The sequence below is a fragment of the Notamacropus eugenii genome, chromosome 7 (assembly GCF_028372415.1).
Source record: "Notamacropus eugenii isolate mMacEug1 chromosome 7, mMacEug1.pri_v2, whole genome shotgun sequence".
NCBI classification, from domain to species: domain Eukaryota; kingdom Metazoa; phylum Chordata; class Mammalia; order Diprotodontia; family Macropodidae; genus Notamacropus; species Notamacropus eugenii.
This window is the reverse complement of record NC_092878.1, coordinates 92,248,039-92,263,456: the sequence shown is the minus strand read 5'-3', so window position 1 is coordinate 92,263,456 and position 15,418 is coordinate 92,248,039. Positions and strand designations below refer to the sequence as shown.

At 36.2% G+C, this 15,418-nt stretch overlaps 1 protein-coding gene across 3 annotated transcripts in view; it reads right to left on the bottom strand.

The window, feature by feature from the left end:
- The window catches only part of WDR17 (WD repeat domain 17), a 94,952-nt gene that overhangs the window by 49,041 nt on the left and 30,493 nt on the right, over positions 1 to 15,418 (bottom strand). For all 3 annotated transcript variants that reach the window (XR_011970255.1, XR_011970256.1, XM_072623469.1), the window contains exons 7-9: positions 7,034 to 7,202; positions 3,399 to 3,490; positions 661 to 743 (exon numbers count right to left, since the gene is read on the bottom strand). Coding sequence is in view for 1 of the 3 variants with exons in the window: in XM_072623469.1 (XP_072479570.1) it covers positions 661 to 743; positions 3,399 to 3,490; positions 7,034 to 7,202 (344 nt within the window). In the remaining 2 variants the exon portion in view is untranslated. The remainder of the gene's footprint in view (positions 1 to 660; positions 744 to 3,398; positions 3,491 to 7,033; positions 7,203 to 15,418) is intronic.

Sequence of the window (15,418 nt, the reverse complement as noted above, 5' to 3'; positions counted from 1 at the left end):
GCAGAAGCATCCACACTTACTTGAATTAGTCTGCTCCTTCACAGAAAGGATTGTTGACCTCATGCAAAACACAGCCATAGGGTAATGATGGCTAAGTAAATAAGGGTAGTTTTATAAACTGTAAAATATTCTATTAACTCTAGTGTTAGTATTTCTTCTTGTGTGAAATGGAAATAATATATCTCTCAGAATTGTCATGAAAATCTTCTAAAGAATCCTACAATTCATTTGAGATAAATTCTATGTTTGGTTTTTATTTTTGGTTTTCAGTATAGATCCATTAATGTTTCCTTACCAATCTAGTATCTACCATTATTTGCATATCACATTCATTTTGCATATTTAAAAAAGAACTCTAATTTTATGTAGTCACCAAATATATACATATATATGGATATGAGGATATACACACATACATTCATATATTACTACATACTGATACTACATTTTTAGTGATGGTTCCTAGCAGACTCTTTTACAAAAGATTTTACCTTTGATATAATTTAATTCACCCCCTCATTTAATAGATAAAGAAACTGAGGCCCATTAAGTGACTAGAATATATTTGGTCTATTGTTGTTACTACCTTCTCTAATATTAGGTCATTAATATTATCAAACCTCTAGGTCATAAACAGGCATTTTTAAACATAGCACTCACCAGAATCCATCAGCACTGCACGTGGCTATTCTTTTGGAATCTTTATGACTCCAGGCAATGCAGAATATTCCATTCTTTCCATGCTTCAAAAAATGCAAAATACCTATCAATAAAAAATAATTCACCCCTTTTTTTCTCTTATTTACTCCTCTGGAGGTACTTTTCTTCCTACTAAGAACTCTAATCACTTATTCCATTCTTTCTATTTCTAGAATTGAAAAGTCCTGAAAAAAATATGTGAAAAGGAAGAGGTCACTTTCAGCTGAAGGGACAGGGAGAGGCATCATAGAAGAGGAAATTCCCTGAGCTGGTGCTTGAAGGAAAAGACAGGTTTCAGCAGGCAGAGATGGCAAGGATGCTTGTGAGAGGGATGAGGGGACAGTCTGGACAAATATAAAGAGTCAGAAGGATGGGATTGGGAAGCAGCTAGTTAGTATTCAAGTGTGGGTGAACCACAGAATCAAGGCATGCTTAGCAATAATGGAAAACTGAAGATGTCCTTCTAAGATAGAGTAAACAATAGAATTCTTTATTTTGTTTTGACTAGGTGGTTTGTTTGGAGATGCAGCATAGTATAGAGAATCAGTCTCAGAGTCAAGAAGACCTGGGCTCTTAAGTCTCACCTCTCATATATTGGATGTGTGACTGTGGGCAAGACGCTTTGCCTCTTAGCCCTCCAGACAACTCTCCAAGATCAGTTGCAAAATAAAAAGCTGATGCACTTTGACAGAGGGAGTTTCCTTGCAAGGAGTTCTAAACACCAATGTAATCACATGATTCAATAAAAAATAATAATACAAACCACATGCCAAGCCTGCAGAAGAAAATGGTGATGAGCATCAGAGGCAGGAGTGGTAGAGTGGATAAAGAGCTGGGCTTGGAGATGGGAAGACCAGGGTTCAAGATCTCCTTCTGACATACTAGCTATCCTAGTGCTACAAGTGCTTTACAAGGGACTGTCTAAGAGTATAAACTGCAGAGAAGGTGATGACCTGCAGGGATAGGGGGAATTTCCTCATCTGGAAATTCCCAGCATTGAGGAAGTCAAAGTTCCAGTCCCTGTCCCTAATGAGTGTTAAGGCACATGTGGAAAAGTTGAAAAGATTTTTATTCATAAAACAGTTCTATTAAACATGAATTTATTAGGCACAATCTATTATAACCCTTCCTTCCTTCCTTCTTCAACTTCCTCTTTCTTTCCCTCCTTCCTTTTTTATGACTGGGTCTCCTGATTTCATGGAAGCTGGAAGTACACTTAACAAACCTGCTACTGCTCTAAAAAGCATAAGAGTTTTGATTCGTTTCTACTTCCAACTTGGGCTGGTTTGCCTTTCCTTAAGGTAGTCTCATTGCACCCCCTGCCCCTCATCCTTCTGATGCAAAACAGTGTAGACACCCTGTGCAGCTCAGAACTCCTGAGCTCATGAGATCTGTCAGCCTCACTCACTATTTGGGATTTGGGATCTAGCAGCTATTTATTTCAAAAATAGTACTTAGTCTTCATTTCTATATTTGATTTTATTTTAAAAATTTAGAATGAAGGCACTTCAGTGATAATATACTGAGATTAAATTTGCACATTTAAATGATAGTGGACATTTCAACATGAGTTATTTAAGAGGTTTATAAATACAGTTCTCCTTAATTCTACACTTTGTGCTGTGCAAAACTGGCTTAAGGCCCTCCCTCCCCCAATATAAATTACTGGATGAATTACAAACAATAAGTCATCTTTAAAGTTAATTTTGATAGAAATAAAATTATTTATATCATATCATAGTACAAAAATAGGGCAATAAGAGCTTCTTTCATCATATTCATTCTTCTATGTCCAGCTCTTCATGGAAGGTGTACTATGTTTGTATACACATGTTATCATTACCCTATAAATAATATTCAAATATATATTGAAATGGATAGTCATTTAATAGTCAAAAGGGATGGTCATTTAACTACAAGCAAAAGGTTATATAGAATCTGTGACTTTACCAAGAGGAAGAGGAAAATATTCATTATTCAATATTTTCCTTACATGCTTGCTATGAAAATCAAATGAGATAGTATTTGTAAAGTGTTGAACACAGGGCCTGGCACATAATTGAAGTGCCTGATGTTTAATAAATGCAGGTTCCCTTCCCTCTTCCCTATCTAGAATAATCAGGTTTTAGAACTGCAAGGCTCATTACTGATTACCCAATTACAGAATCATAGACTATCTGACTCGAAGGGTCGTTAGAAGAAATTGATTCCAACTCCTTCATTATATTAAAAAAAAAAAAAAAAAAGAAAGTGAGATCCAGGCAGAATAAATGACTTGCCTAAAATCACACAACTAATTGTATGCGAAGGTTCCATTTTGCAAATAAGGAAACTAAGGGGTGAGAATATTGAATGGTCACCCAGTGAGTTAATGACAAACTCAGAACTGTCTCCTGACTCCCAGGTGAGGTTCCTTCCACTATATCTTGTTTTATATGGCTAATTTTGTGAAGGGATGCTAAGTACCACATAAAGTTTTAGATGACTAAGAATAATCTAAATCTTAAGGGAAAACTGAAATTTTCAGAATTCATTTCTGTAAATTAATAATATAATTTTCTATAATCCCTGAATAGTCTAGAGAAAATATAGCTTTTCTGGTCATTATCTACCCAAATATATAGCATAGACAAAATGAATAAAGGCACATTTTCTTTTAATTTTTTTTGTAATCACCACCAATTAAAAAAAAATCTTACCTCATTGAATCGGGTTATCATTTTCCCTCTTTCAATATCCCAAATAAAACCACCATTTCGGGAAGTTGCTCCAGCAATGCAATTTAAATCACCTTAGGAAAACATATCATATATAGATGTTTCAGAGTCTTATAAACATGATGCTTGTTTCTGATTCTAACACTAGCAAGAAAGCAGGTATTTTCTTTAGTCACTGAAACATAACTAAGACCTTGGCTTTCTTCCTTTTATTGAAGCATTTTGTGTTAAAACAAAATAAAAGCATATTTTGTTTTAACAAAGTACATTTCCCCAGTAGAGTTAAGTAAAACTGCCTGGAAGTACAATTGTGATAGTTTTTTCCACTTTTATAGTTTACTGATTGTTAACATAAAGGGTTAATGTGTCCTTTAATTTTGCTAATATGATATCATCACTGTTCATTGTAACTGACCTGAATTGAATCTTTTAGTATTATTATTTAGATTGTTGTAGTCAGGATGCAAGTCTTCCTATATTATTTCTTACAGTGCAGCAATATTATATTACATGCAAATATCACAATTCATTCATTCTCTAATCATTGGGCATATTTTTGGATTTCCTATTTTCATCGGAAATAATGTCACTTTTAATATTGAGTCTTTTATTGCTGTCACTAACCTCCTTGGGATATATCCAATAATGGGATCTCTGGGTCAAAGGGTATGAAAAACTTAGTAACTTTTCTTGCAAATGCCAAATTGTTTTTCAGAATGGTTGAATTAGCTCATAGTTTAGTGTTTCTCTTTTTTCCTCCTACAGCTCCTTCAATACTACATTTTCCTCTCTTTTACTTCTTTTGCTAATTTGATGAAGGAATGAAGTGATAATTCAGAATTGTTTTAATTTGCAATCACCAGACTTAAGGATTTCAAATAACTTTTCAAATGTTTGTTGACAGTTTTCATTTTTTCTTTTGAAAAAGTTATCTCCTTTGACCATTTGTCTACTGGGAAAATATTGAATATCCCTTGAGGGCAAGGATTATTCTACTTTTGTCTTTGTTTTCCCTGTGGTGCCTGGCACATAGTAAGCACTTACTTAATAAATGTTTGCTGATTCATTTGTTTGGATCTTATAGATTTATGTTAATTTTTTCTCAAATTTCTCTTACTTCTTACCTCTCCCTCTTAGTTTCCCTAGCTTCCTTCAAGATTCAACTCAAAGCCCACTTACTTTCTGTCAACCTTTCCTGGTCCCTCCATTACCTAATGACATCCTTCTTCAGATGACCTTCTACTCTGGCCATCTTTTGTATGTATCTAGCTATTTACATGTTGGATCTAACATTAAACACTGGGGTCCTTGTGGGCAGGTCAAATTTTTTTTTTTTATTTTTTAGTTTTTTGCATCCCAAGAACTTCACACAGTGCTTGACTAGATTTAATCTGTTTAATGAAACCATATTTTCCCAGTCTCTGTCTTCTCTTCTAGTTTTCCTTGAACTGATTTTATATGCAAAAAATTTCTTTTTAATTTTTAATAATTTATATTGCCATTTTCGTCTTAAATTTTTTTTTTCTGTCTCATTCTGGTAATGAATTTTTGACCTGTCTCTGTGAAAGAGAGTTTTTCTTCATCCTTTCATTTTTATGGTATGATTTTAAGTATTTATATCATTTATCCTTGTTATGTATGTGTGTCAGGTGCTGATTTAAACTTACTTTCTGCCAAACTGACTTTTAGTTTTCTCAATCTTTTTCAAAAGGAGAGTTTCCCCCAGGGCTTTATGATTTTTCCCTGTTTGAAAATTAAGCAGCTGTATTTGTTCGTAAGACTCAGTTCTCTAACATACTCTGCTCCTCAATCCCTCTTTTTTTTTTTATTCATATCAATTTTGTTATTTTTTAATTTTATAAAATATCCCCTTAAAATTGGTTTAATACTTAATCTGTAGAATAATTTGGGTAGTATTTTTATTTAACTATATAGATGTAGCCTACCTAGGAGTACTAAACCTCTTTGCAAATAATTTAGGTCTTCCTTTCTTAAAGTCTATATACATATAAGTGTGTAGATACATATACACACACGCATATACAGGGTACACACACACACACATATATATAGCTATTATTATATATAGTTTAATACATATAGTTATTATTCTATATAGTTATTATATATGTAGTTACTATTTAAATTGAATTTCTCTTCTTCCACGTTTCTTTTGTTTGTATACAGAAATGCTGATGATTTGAGTGGTTTTATTTTGTATTCTGCTTTAATGAAGTTATTGTTCTCAATTTTTTGTTGCTGTTGCTTCGGTACAGTTTTGTTTATTCTCTTGTGTTTTTTTTCTATTATTGCTATAGCCAGTATTTCTAGCACATTATCAAATAGCAGCATAAACACTACTACTATTATTTACTTTATCCCTGGTCTTATTGGAAAAACTTGCACTGTTTTTCTATTAAAAATTTTATTTCTTGGTTAAAGAGAAATGCTTTTGACCATTTTAAGGAAAGACTTTTCATTCCAATGCTTTTCAGTATTTTAAACATAAATCTGTGCCAAAAATATAGAACACCTCGAGAATTTGTTTGGCATCCTGATGTAGGCTATGTTAATCTCTTTAGTACTCTTAAGTTTACTATAGAGTCACAGAGTGGTCACAAGCCTGAGCTTTTGCTAAGGATTCTCTACTTTGAAATTAAGAATCAGTAGAAATTCATTTTGCACTATGACTATGATGTTCCCATTTTTATTTGGTAGGTGATTCAACACGTCTGGGGATGGAAGAGGAATAGGAGGAAGTAGTTTCTGTCTCTGAACTAAGGGAATCAAAATGAAGACAGGTTTCTTTGGATTTTTCTGTATGAAACAAAGGAATTTTAGAAGTCAACACTACTTAGCATCCTTCTTAGGGACACTTAACCTCTCTGTGAGTCTGAATTTCCTCATCTGGTACAGAGTGGGCATTTAATAAATATTTATTGAATAAAAGATCAAAGGAACATAAATTTAGAGCTAAACAGGACTTCACGAAGATTAAGCACAACTCCTTCAATTTAAAGATAAGGAAACTGAGGCACAGATATGTTAAGTAACTTGCCCAGGATCACACAGATAGTAAGTGTGTGAGGTAGAATTTGAACGCAGGTCTTCCTGACTCCAACTCCAGTGCTCTCTCTATTACTATACATTGTCTTTTTCTACATAGCATAAATTTACAGCAAAACTTAATACATGAAAATCCAGATTTTTTCATTGATCATTTTTTTATGGAAAAGCACTTTACTGAAATACTGATCACAGTATTCTTGAATAATTCTTTTGAATTAGTTTATTTACATAACTGATATTCATATGTCTTTTGGGGGATACTTGTAAAACTGAGGAACCACATAAGGTCACATATGAAAATCACATACAAGCTCCTCCTGATCATTGGTGACTCTTCGTTTTGGCTGGGCTATTTGTCAGAGACTCAGAAATGAGTTTTCTGTTCACATGCTATTAAAATAACTATATGAGTATTGGGCTAACAACATGTTTGTGAATAGTTCCCTACAAGCCCAAGCGACTTTAACAGAAATAAAATAATTCAAATAGCAAAACAGTTGGAACAAAATCTATATAGTTTATTAAAATTCCAATAAAACAATCCTCACCTGGAGCCCAAGAAACAGAATAAATAACCCCTTCATTCCCAGGAGAGGTGTAGACCGCTGTCAGTGTATTTACATCCCAGACTTTTATAGTTCCATCAAATGAAGCTGTTGCTAAAAGATTAGGATTATCAGGTTTAAATTTGCAGTCAAAGATAGTTTCCACATGCCCCTACAAGACAAACAAAAAGTAAAACATAAAATATGTAAAGCAGGCACATTCATTAAAAAAATGTTACTGTCTTATATAATCTGCAAGCCAACTTTGAATATGAGAGCAAGTTAATATCCTTACTGGAATCTTCTTGAAAGATTATGATAAGATAAGTATATTAACAACACAAATATGATAATGGAAGAATTACTGGCTTGCCATTGAACTAATGCATAATTTTATATAATGGACAGTTCTAGATTTCATTGAACAGAAGACCATCGAAACCACACAAATGTTGGTTAAATTTCCAACTACAAATATTTACAATAATACCATTTCCCAGTGGGTGGAGACATTTATTACTGAGTTCCTATAAAATCAACCTTTCAATATCACATTTATGTTTTCAAAAACATAAATGAAACAAAATGCCTTAAAGGAGAAATGTATTTTCTATATAAAATATAGATGCTAAAAGAGCTTGAGATGGTTCATTAATAAAGATCTGATCATTTATCTGCTATTTTATTGCTTGAGATAAAAAGAATATATTTTCATGTTATTTTTGCTACTGCAATTCCATTGTTAAGTTTTAGGTCAAATAGTAACAACCAAATCTACATTCAGTTAGTTCCTCTTATTCCTAAGCATCTAAGTGGTACAGTAGATAGAATGCTTTTCCTGGAATCAGGAAGGCACTTACTAGCTGTGTGATTTTAGGCAAGTGACTTGATCTCTCTCAGCTTCAGCTTTCTTATCTGTAAAATGGGAATAACAATAGCACCTTCCTCACAGAGGTGTCTGAGGATCAAATTAGATAAAATACCTTAGAGCTTCAAAACTTAAAGCACTAAATAAACGCTAGCTATTATTATCACTGTTCCCACATCAAGGATACATATCAAGACTGAAATCTGCTAGAGAGTATCTGTACTACTACAACTCATTTTTACTGGATTCTTATGTATTCTTAATTTTAATAAAACAAGTATTACTATAAAAGTGTATATAGAAATTACACAAAGGTAGTATAATTGTTTGACATATGTATGTAGTAATAGTACTTCAATAATTTGATGCAAGAAATATGAGGTCCCTATCGATAGAAAGTTCCAATGCTTCTGCTAGGAAATATTTAAGTATGATCTGATTTTTGTGTTACTTTTGTGCTTTGTCCCCAATGCCATCCTACAAGAGAGATACACCACACAAATCTTTAGGGGTGTACTTCGACTTAAGGAGACGTTTAATGTAAGAAAGACTGGAAGAAGATAACATGACTCTTTCCAGGCTGGTATCTAGATAATAACCAGAAAGAGCTGCTGACACAACCTCTTCTAGATGGACATTTTCTCAGTTCAAACTTCAAGGGCTTTTCTTAAAGGTGTGAAGGTGACGTGAGTCTCTGTTACTGAGAAATTCTTGATAGAGGGAAGAAGGAAGGTAAAAATAGAACCACCTAGTGCTCTACCCTTCAGTGAAGCTGAGATGTCTCATATTCCTGGTTTGTATTCATTTGTAAACCTAGTAACAATTGTTTACCTTCTACAGAAGAATATGTCTCTGGAGTTACATTCCATGAAAATGACTGTGTTGCTGTTTTTAATGAGGAGGACCTCAAATGGGAAAAGATGTTAGATAGCAAGAGAGAGTGAGAAAAGGGCAAATTAAGATTTGCTCCAAGAAATGTATTGAGAATACTGCTACTAATGTTTTATACCACTATAATTTGGTAGAATTCAAACCCTTAAAGTAAAGATTTAAATTTAATTTATGTAAAATATAAAAGTCAACAAAACTAAATTTCACTTGAATATTGAAATACATCCATAAAGCAGATTTCAGAATCCCATGGTTTATTTCTGAAAGAATAGCACAGTAGTAAGAACACTGGACTGGATTCTATTCCTGAGCTTTTTGACCTATGATAAATCACCAAAACTTGTTTAGACCTTGGGAATGCTTAGACTGGATAATCTCTGAGGTTCCTTCCTGTTCTAATGATTTAAAATTCTGTGACATTTCTTTGTTTCACATCTATCTTCAAATGTTCTTTCTCATCAAAGCAATTAGGTTATGACTATTGAGCAGGAGACAGGAGCTGCTGTGTTTTAGAAATGCAAATATTTACCTAGAAAATGAAAAGGATAGCCCAGAAACATGAAAAAAAAACAAAAACAAAAACCTGGGGACTTTGATCAGAGCTGTGAAAAGGAAGGTATAGAATCAAAGAATTTCCTTAAAGAATATGCAAGTGAACTTGACCATCTCGAGAACTCTAGTTCGAGGAGGAACAAATTGTAAACTAATACTAAGAAAGTGTCTTTTCCTAGGATAGGAACAGGTGCATGGCAAAATTTAATGTTATATCCAGCCATCAAAAAGAAGTAGCATGAAGTAGGGCACAGAGAGTTGGGATTAGGAATCCAGGCAAACCTAGGATAAATAAAATCTTACCTCTGATACAATACTGGGTATATGACCCTATGCCTCAGTGCCTCATGTGACTCACTAAGTACCCCACGCAACTGTCTAAGACTTTATCTTGCAGCACAGCTGCTAATCTAGTTTGGTAGATGGAGTTTCCTTACTGGGAAGGTCTATGCTCCCCAAATTCATCTAATGATAGATTTAGTTATATCTGAATATGAATTTATTTATAGTTCTTCAACATAAATTATAATGTCATACTTTTCTACCAATTATATACTTTGTTATGAATGAAAGTGTATTTAAGTGCTTTCTATTGTGCTAAGTGCTAGGGATAAATATAGAAAAGCAGACAGTTCCTGCTATGAAGGAGATTGCCTTCCAAAGCAGCAAACAATACAGAGAATAGGTGTTATTTGTGAGTTAGATGGAAAGGTCAATGTTTCTTAGGGTACAGTGGCAAAGCAGACAGTAATGCATCTTCTTTAATGTCATTTTCTTTGATGAACCATCCCTTTTCTGATATCTTACCATTTGGCTGTATGAAGGACTTTGGTAAGAACTTTGTTCTCCAGGGCTTTAGGAGTAGTCACTGCTGAAGGTGCAAGGCTTGTAGCACTTGTAGAGTTCCTGCCTGGGCTAAGTCTCTACAAGGGTTACTCCCCTAAGCTATGGCTCTAGGCAGCAAGTTGGAAGTAAGGTCAGTGGTCTAGGGAACACTACTGATGTTAGAGCTTTTGGGATTAACCAGCTGTTGCTGGCAATCTGAATTGGTAGAAGTGGCAGGATGGTGAGTGTTCATCCCCAAGGATGGCTCCCCCTACATTATGGCTGCTGGGGGCTGGACTGGAAGCAGAGTTGGTGGTCTCAGGGGCATTGCCACTCCTAGGGCTCTTGGGCTGTTTCCACAATGGTGGAATTGAGGATTGAGGGGTGATTGTGGTTTGACTGGCTTGGCCCATGTTTTGTGCCCAGTCTCATTTTTAGAACAACTTGTTTCTTCAGTGTGTTCATTTTCTTTTATATAATGGACTCTAATGCAGTTCTCATTAACTCTTGATTGGGTTGTACCCTTAGTATCTGCTAACTGGTCTGTCTTCAGACTTTCCCATTTTCAATCCATCCTTCAACTCCACTGCTAAAGTAGACTTCCTAATGAACAAATCTGAATGTTTCTCCTTTGCTCAAAAAACATTTGGTAGCTCCCTACTGCCTACCAAATAAAATATACTTTTTTTTGGCAGTTAATTCAAGATTCTGTCTGACTCCAGCCTTCTCTTTAGCTTTATTTTATAGCACTCCTCTAGGCACAAACATTCTACTGTCTTAGACTTCTTCCATAAGACTGAAATAGACTCGGGGGGCGGAGCCAAGATGGCGGAGTAGAAAGACGCACATACACATAGCTCCGAACCCACAACCCATAGAACATCTACAAAAAAGTACCTCACAGCGAATTCTGCACCCAGAGGCCACAGAACATTGGAGTGAGGGAGATTTCTGTTCCAGAGAGACCTGCAAACCTCTTGCAAAAGGTCCTTCGCACCATGGACTGGGCGCTGGGACTGGGAGCTGAGTACAGCCCTGCCGCGGCCGCGGCACCGAGAGGAAAAGATCCGAGCGGGCTTCAGGGACGGGATCTCCAGCAGCCACGTGGGTCCCTCCACCCACAGGTGACAGGGGTCGGTGAGAAGGTCTCTTTGGCGGGTCGAGAGGGGAGTGGGGTGCCCCCATAACTCAGGCCCCCTCGGGAGGCAACAGCGGAGACGGGAGCAGACAGGGGCTCCCCAAGCAGGCAGGAGCCTGGATCCATTGTTGAAGGTCTCTGCATAAACCCCCTGAGGGAACTGAGCCTGAGAGGCGGCCCTGCCCCGACCTGACCATCTGAACTTAATTCTCACACTGAATAGCAGCCCTGCCCCCGCCAAAAGCCCTGAGGCTGGCAAGCAGCATTTGAATCTCAAACCCCAAGTGCTGGCTGGGAGGATCCGGAGGCGAAGTGGGTGTGGAGAGAATATTCAGAAGTCAAATCACTGGCTGGGAAAATGCCCAGAAAAGGGAAAAGAAATAAGACTATAGAAGGTTAATTTCTTGGTGAACAGGAATCTCCTCCCTTCCTTTCTGATGAGGAAGAACAATGCTTACCATCAGGCAAAGACATAGAAGTCAAGGCCTCTGTATCCCAAACATCCAGACTAAATATTCTGTGGGCTCAGGCCATGGAAGAGCTCATAGAAAATCAAGTTAGAGTGGTGGAAGAAAAGCTGGGAAGAGAAATGAGAGACATGCAGTCAAAGCATGAACAGCAGATCAGCTCCCTGCTAAAGGAGACCCAAAAAAATGCTGAAGAAAATAACACCTTGAAAAATAGGCTAACTCAATTGGCAAAAGAGAGTCAAAAAGCCAATGAGGAGAAGAATGCTTTCAAAAGCAGAATTAGCCAAATGGAAAAGGAGATTCAAAAGCTCTCTGAAGAAAATAGTTCTTTCAAAATTAGAATGGAACAGAAGGAGGCTAATGACTTTATGAGAAACCAAGAAATCACAAAACAAAACCAAAAGAATAAAAAAATGGAAGATAATGTGAAATATCTCATTGAAAAAACAACTGACCTGGAGAATAGATCCAGGAGAGACAATTTAAAAATTATGGGCCTACCTGAAAGCCAGGATCAAAAAAAGAGCCTAGACATCATCTTTCATGAAATTATCAAGGAAAACTGCCCTGAGATTCTAGAACCAGAGGGCAAAATAAGTATTCAAGAAATCCACAGATCACCACCTGAAAGAGATCCAAAAAGAGAAACTCCTAGGAACATTGTGGCCAAATTCCAGAGTTCCCAGATCAAGGAGAAAATATTGCAAGCAGCTAGAAAGAAACAATTCAAGTATTGTGGAAATACAATCAGGATAACACAAGATCTAGCAGCTTCCACATTAAGGGATCGAAGGGCATGGAATAGGATATTCCAGAAGTCAAAGGAACTAGGACTAAAACCAAGAATCACCTACCCAGCAAAACTGAATATAATACTTCAGGGGAAAAATTGGTCTTTCAATGAAATAGAGGACTTTCAAGCATTCTTGATGAAAAGACCAGAGCTGAAAAGAAAATTTGACTTTCAAACACAAGAATGAAGAGAAGCATGAAAAAGTAAATAGCAAAGAGAAGTCATAAGGGACTTTACAAAAGTTGAACTGTTTACATTCCTACATGGAAAGACAATATTTGTAACTCTTAAAACTATTCAGCATCTGGGTACAGGGTGGGATAACACACACACATGCACATGCACACGCACACACACATAGAGACAGAGTGCACAGAGTGAACTGAAGAGGAGGGGATCATATCTTAAAAAAAAAATTAAATCAAGCAGTGAGAGAGAAATATATCGGGAGGAGAAAGGGAGAAATGGAATGGGGCAAATTATCTCTCATAAAAGAGGCAAGCAAAAGACTTTTTAGTGAAGGGCAAAAAGAGGGGAGGTGAGAGAAAAACATGAAGTTTACTCTCATCACATTCCACTAAAGGAAGGAATAAAATGCACAGTCATTTTGGTATGAAAACCTATCTTACAATACAAGAAAGTGGGGGATAAGGGGATAAGCAGGGTGGGGGGGATGATGGAAGGGAGGGCACGGGGAGGAGGGAGCAATTTGAGGTCAACACTCATGGGGAGGGTCAGGATCAAAAGAGAGAACAGAAGTAATGGGGGACAGGATAGGATGGAGGGAAATATAATTAGTTCTTACACAACACTACTATTAGGGTAGTCATTTGCAAAACTACACAGATCTGGCCTATATTGAATTGCTTGCCTTCCAAAGGGATTGGGTGGAGAGGGAGGGAGGACAGATTGGCAGACAGGGGCAAATAGAACGCTTGGTGTTTTGGGGTGGGGGGAGGGGACAAAAGGGGAGAAAAAAACCCCAAAATTTTGTGAAAATGAATGTTAAAAGTTAAATAAATTCAAAAAAAAAAAAAGACTGAAATAGACTCTCTACCTGTTCCCACCAATTGAAATCCTTCTTTTTCAAGTCCCTAAATGGTTGTTAATTCCTCCACGTCACCTTCACTAATCCTCATATCTAGAAATGATCCCTCCTTTTGTTGAATTTTTCTTGTCACTCTATTTGGTCTCTCCTATGTGTTCAATAATTGTCTAATTTCTATTGTGGGGCAGCTAAGTGGTGCAGTGGATAGAGCACCAGTGCAGGAGTCAGGAGGACCTGAGTTCAAATATCACCTCAGACACTTAACACTCACTAGCTGTGTGACCTTGGGCAAGTCACTTAACTCCAATTGCCTCATCCTGGGTTATCTCCAGTCATCCTGATGAATATCTGGTCACTGGATTCAGATGGTTCTGGAGGAGAAGTGAGGCCGGTGACCTGTACAGCTCTCTCTCATTCAAAAAACAAAGTCAAGTGCAAGTCATGTCATCATTTCTCTGATGACATGGTCTTCATCGACAACGAAGGATTAACACACACACAATTTCTATTGTAGTTGTCTATATACATATGTTTCCTCCCACTAGACATAAGCTCCTTAACTTGTGACATGTATTGTTTTTCCTCATTTCATCCCCAGTGTTTAACATGTTATTTTGGACACAGTATATGCATCTGTAATGCTTATTAATTGAAATGGTTTGAAAATAATTAAGAAAATTTATAAACTATCTTTACAATTGGCTTTTTCTTTAAAAATACTATTTGTTATATAGGATAACTCTCTGGGAGAGGGGAGTGGAGGAATACTAGGAGAAATCCAGGTAATGTGAAAAAATGTCAAAAATTATTTTTATAAAAAAAACTAGCTATACAAAACATACTTCTAAAGTATTTATCCTATAACTAAAATGTTCCACTTAGGCAGTAGAAATCAACACCTTTAAAAGGTATCTTTTTCATTACCTCTTAAAGTCTCTTATTACAAATGGTTCTTTGCAGGTGAGGTACACACAACAAGAGGCACTTGGATGTTTCATAAGGACTTGTCCAATGTGAGCAAAGCAGGCTTTGAAATAGGAAGGGGAAAAGCGGGATATAATGCTCTTTGCAAAATTCAGTTCATTAAGAGTATCCTCCATAATGATGATTAGAATCATAAAATTTTTACTCTTACAAGAGACCACAGAAATGGTCTCTTGGATTTAGTCCAATTCATTTTCAGATAAGTAAACTTCAGTCAAGAGTGGTTAAGTAGAGCTAGTCAGTGACAGATCCAAAGCTAGAACTCGAATCATTCAATTCAGTGATTCATTATTTCCATACTGCTGCCTTCCCAGTAAAAGTCTGAGTATTTGTCTTATATTGAGCTTTGCCACTGAGTTACAGAAAAATTAGATCATTTTCATGCCAATACATATATAATCTACATTTGGCAACAATACATATGACCAATAGGTTTTTCATACCTACATTTTGTACATATAAAAAAATTAATATTCTATTATAGTTTAATATGTGTGTATATTATATAGCTATTTCTATCTCTATATTTCTTTAATGTTTCTGAAGTTTCTTGGTCATTTGAGAACAGGTTGTAGCAAGTCATGGTCAAAGGACTGCCCCTAATCTTGAAAGGAAACATGTCCCCTGACATCATGTTTGCCTTTTCTCCTTAAAAGGTATAGAAATAGAGACTTCAAGCATGAGGAATAAGAGAGTTTTATGCTTTAATAACCCACAAAGCCATACACACCTTAACAGTGAGGCACCCTGTAAAGAGAGGGAGAGCAGGGACTAGCAGTAAGGCGCTTCTCAGTGGGTAACTATCACTGTAGTTAAACA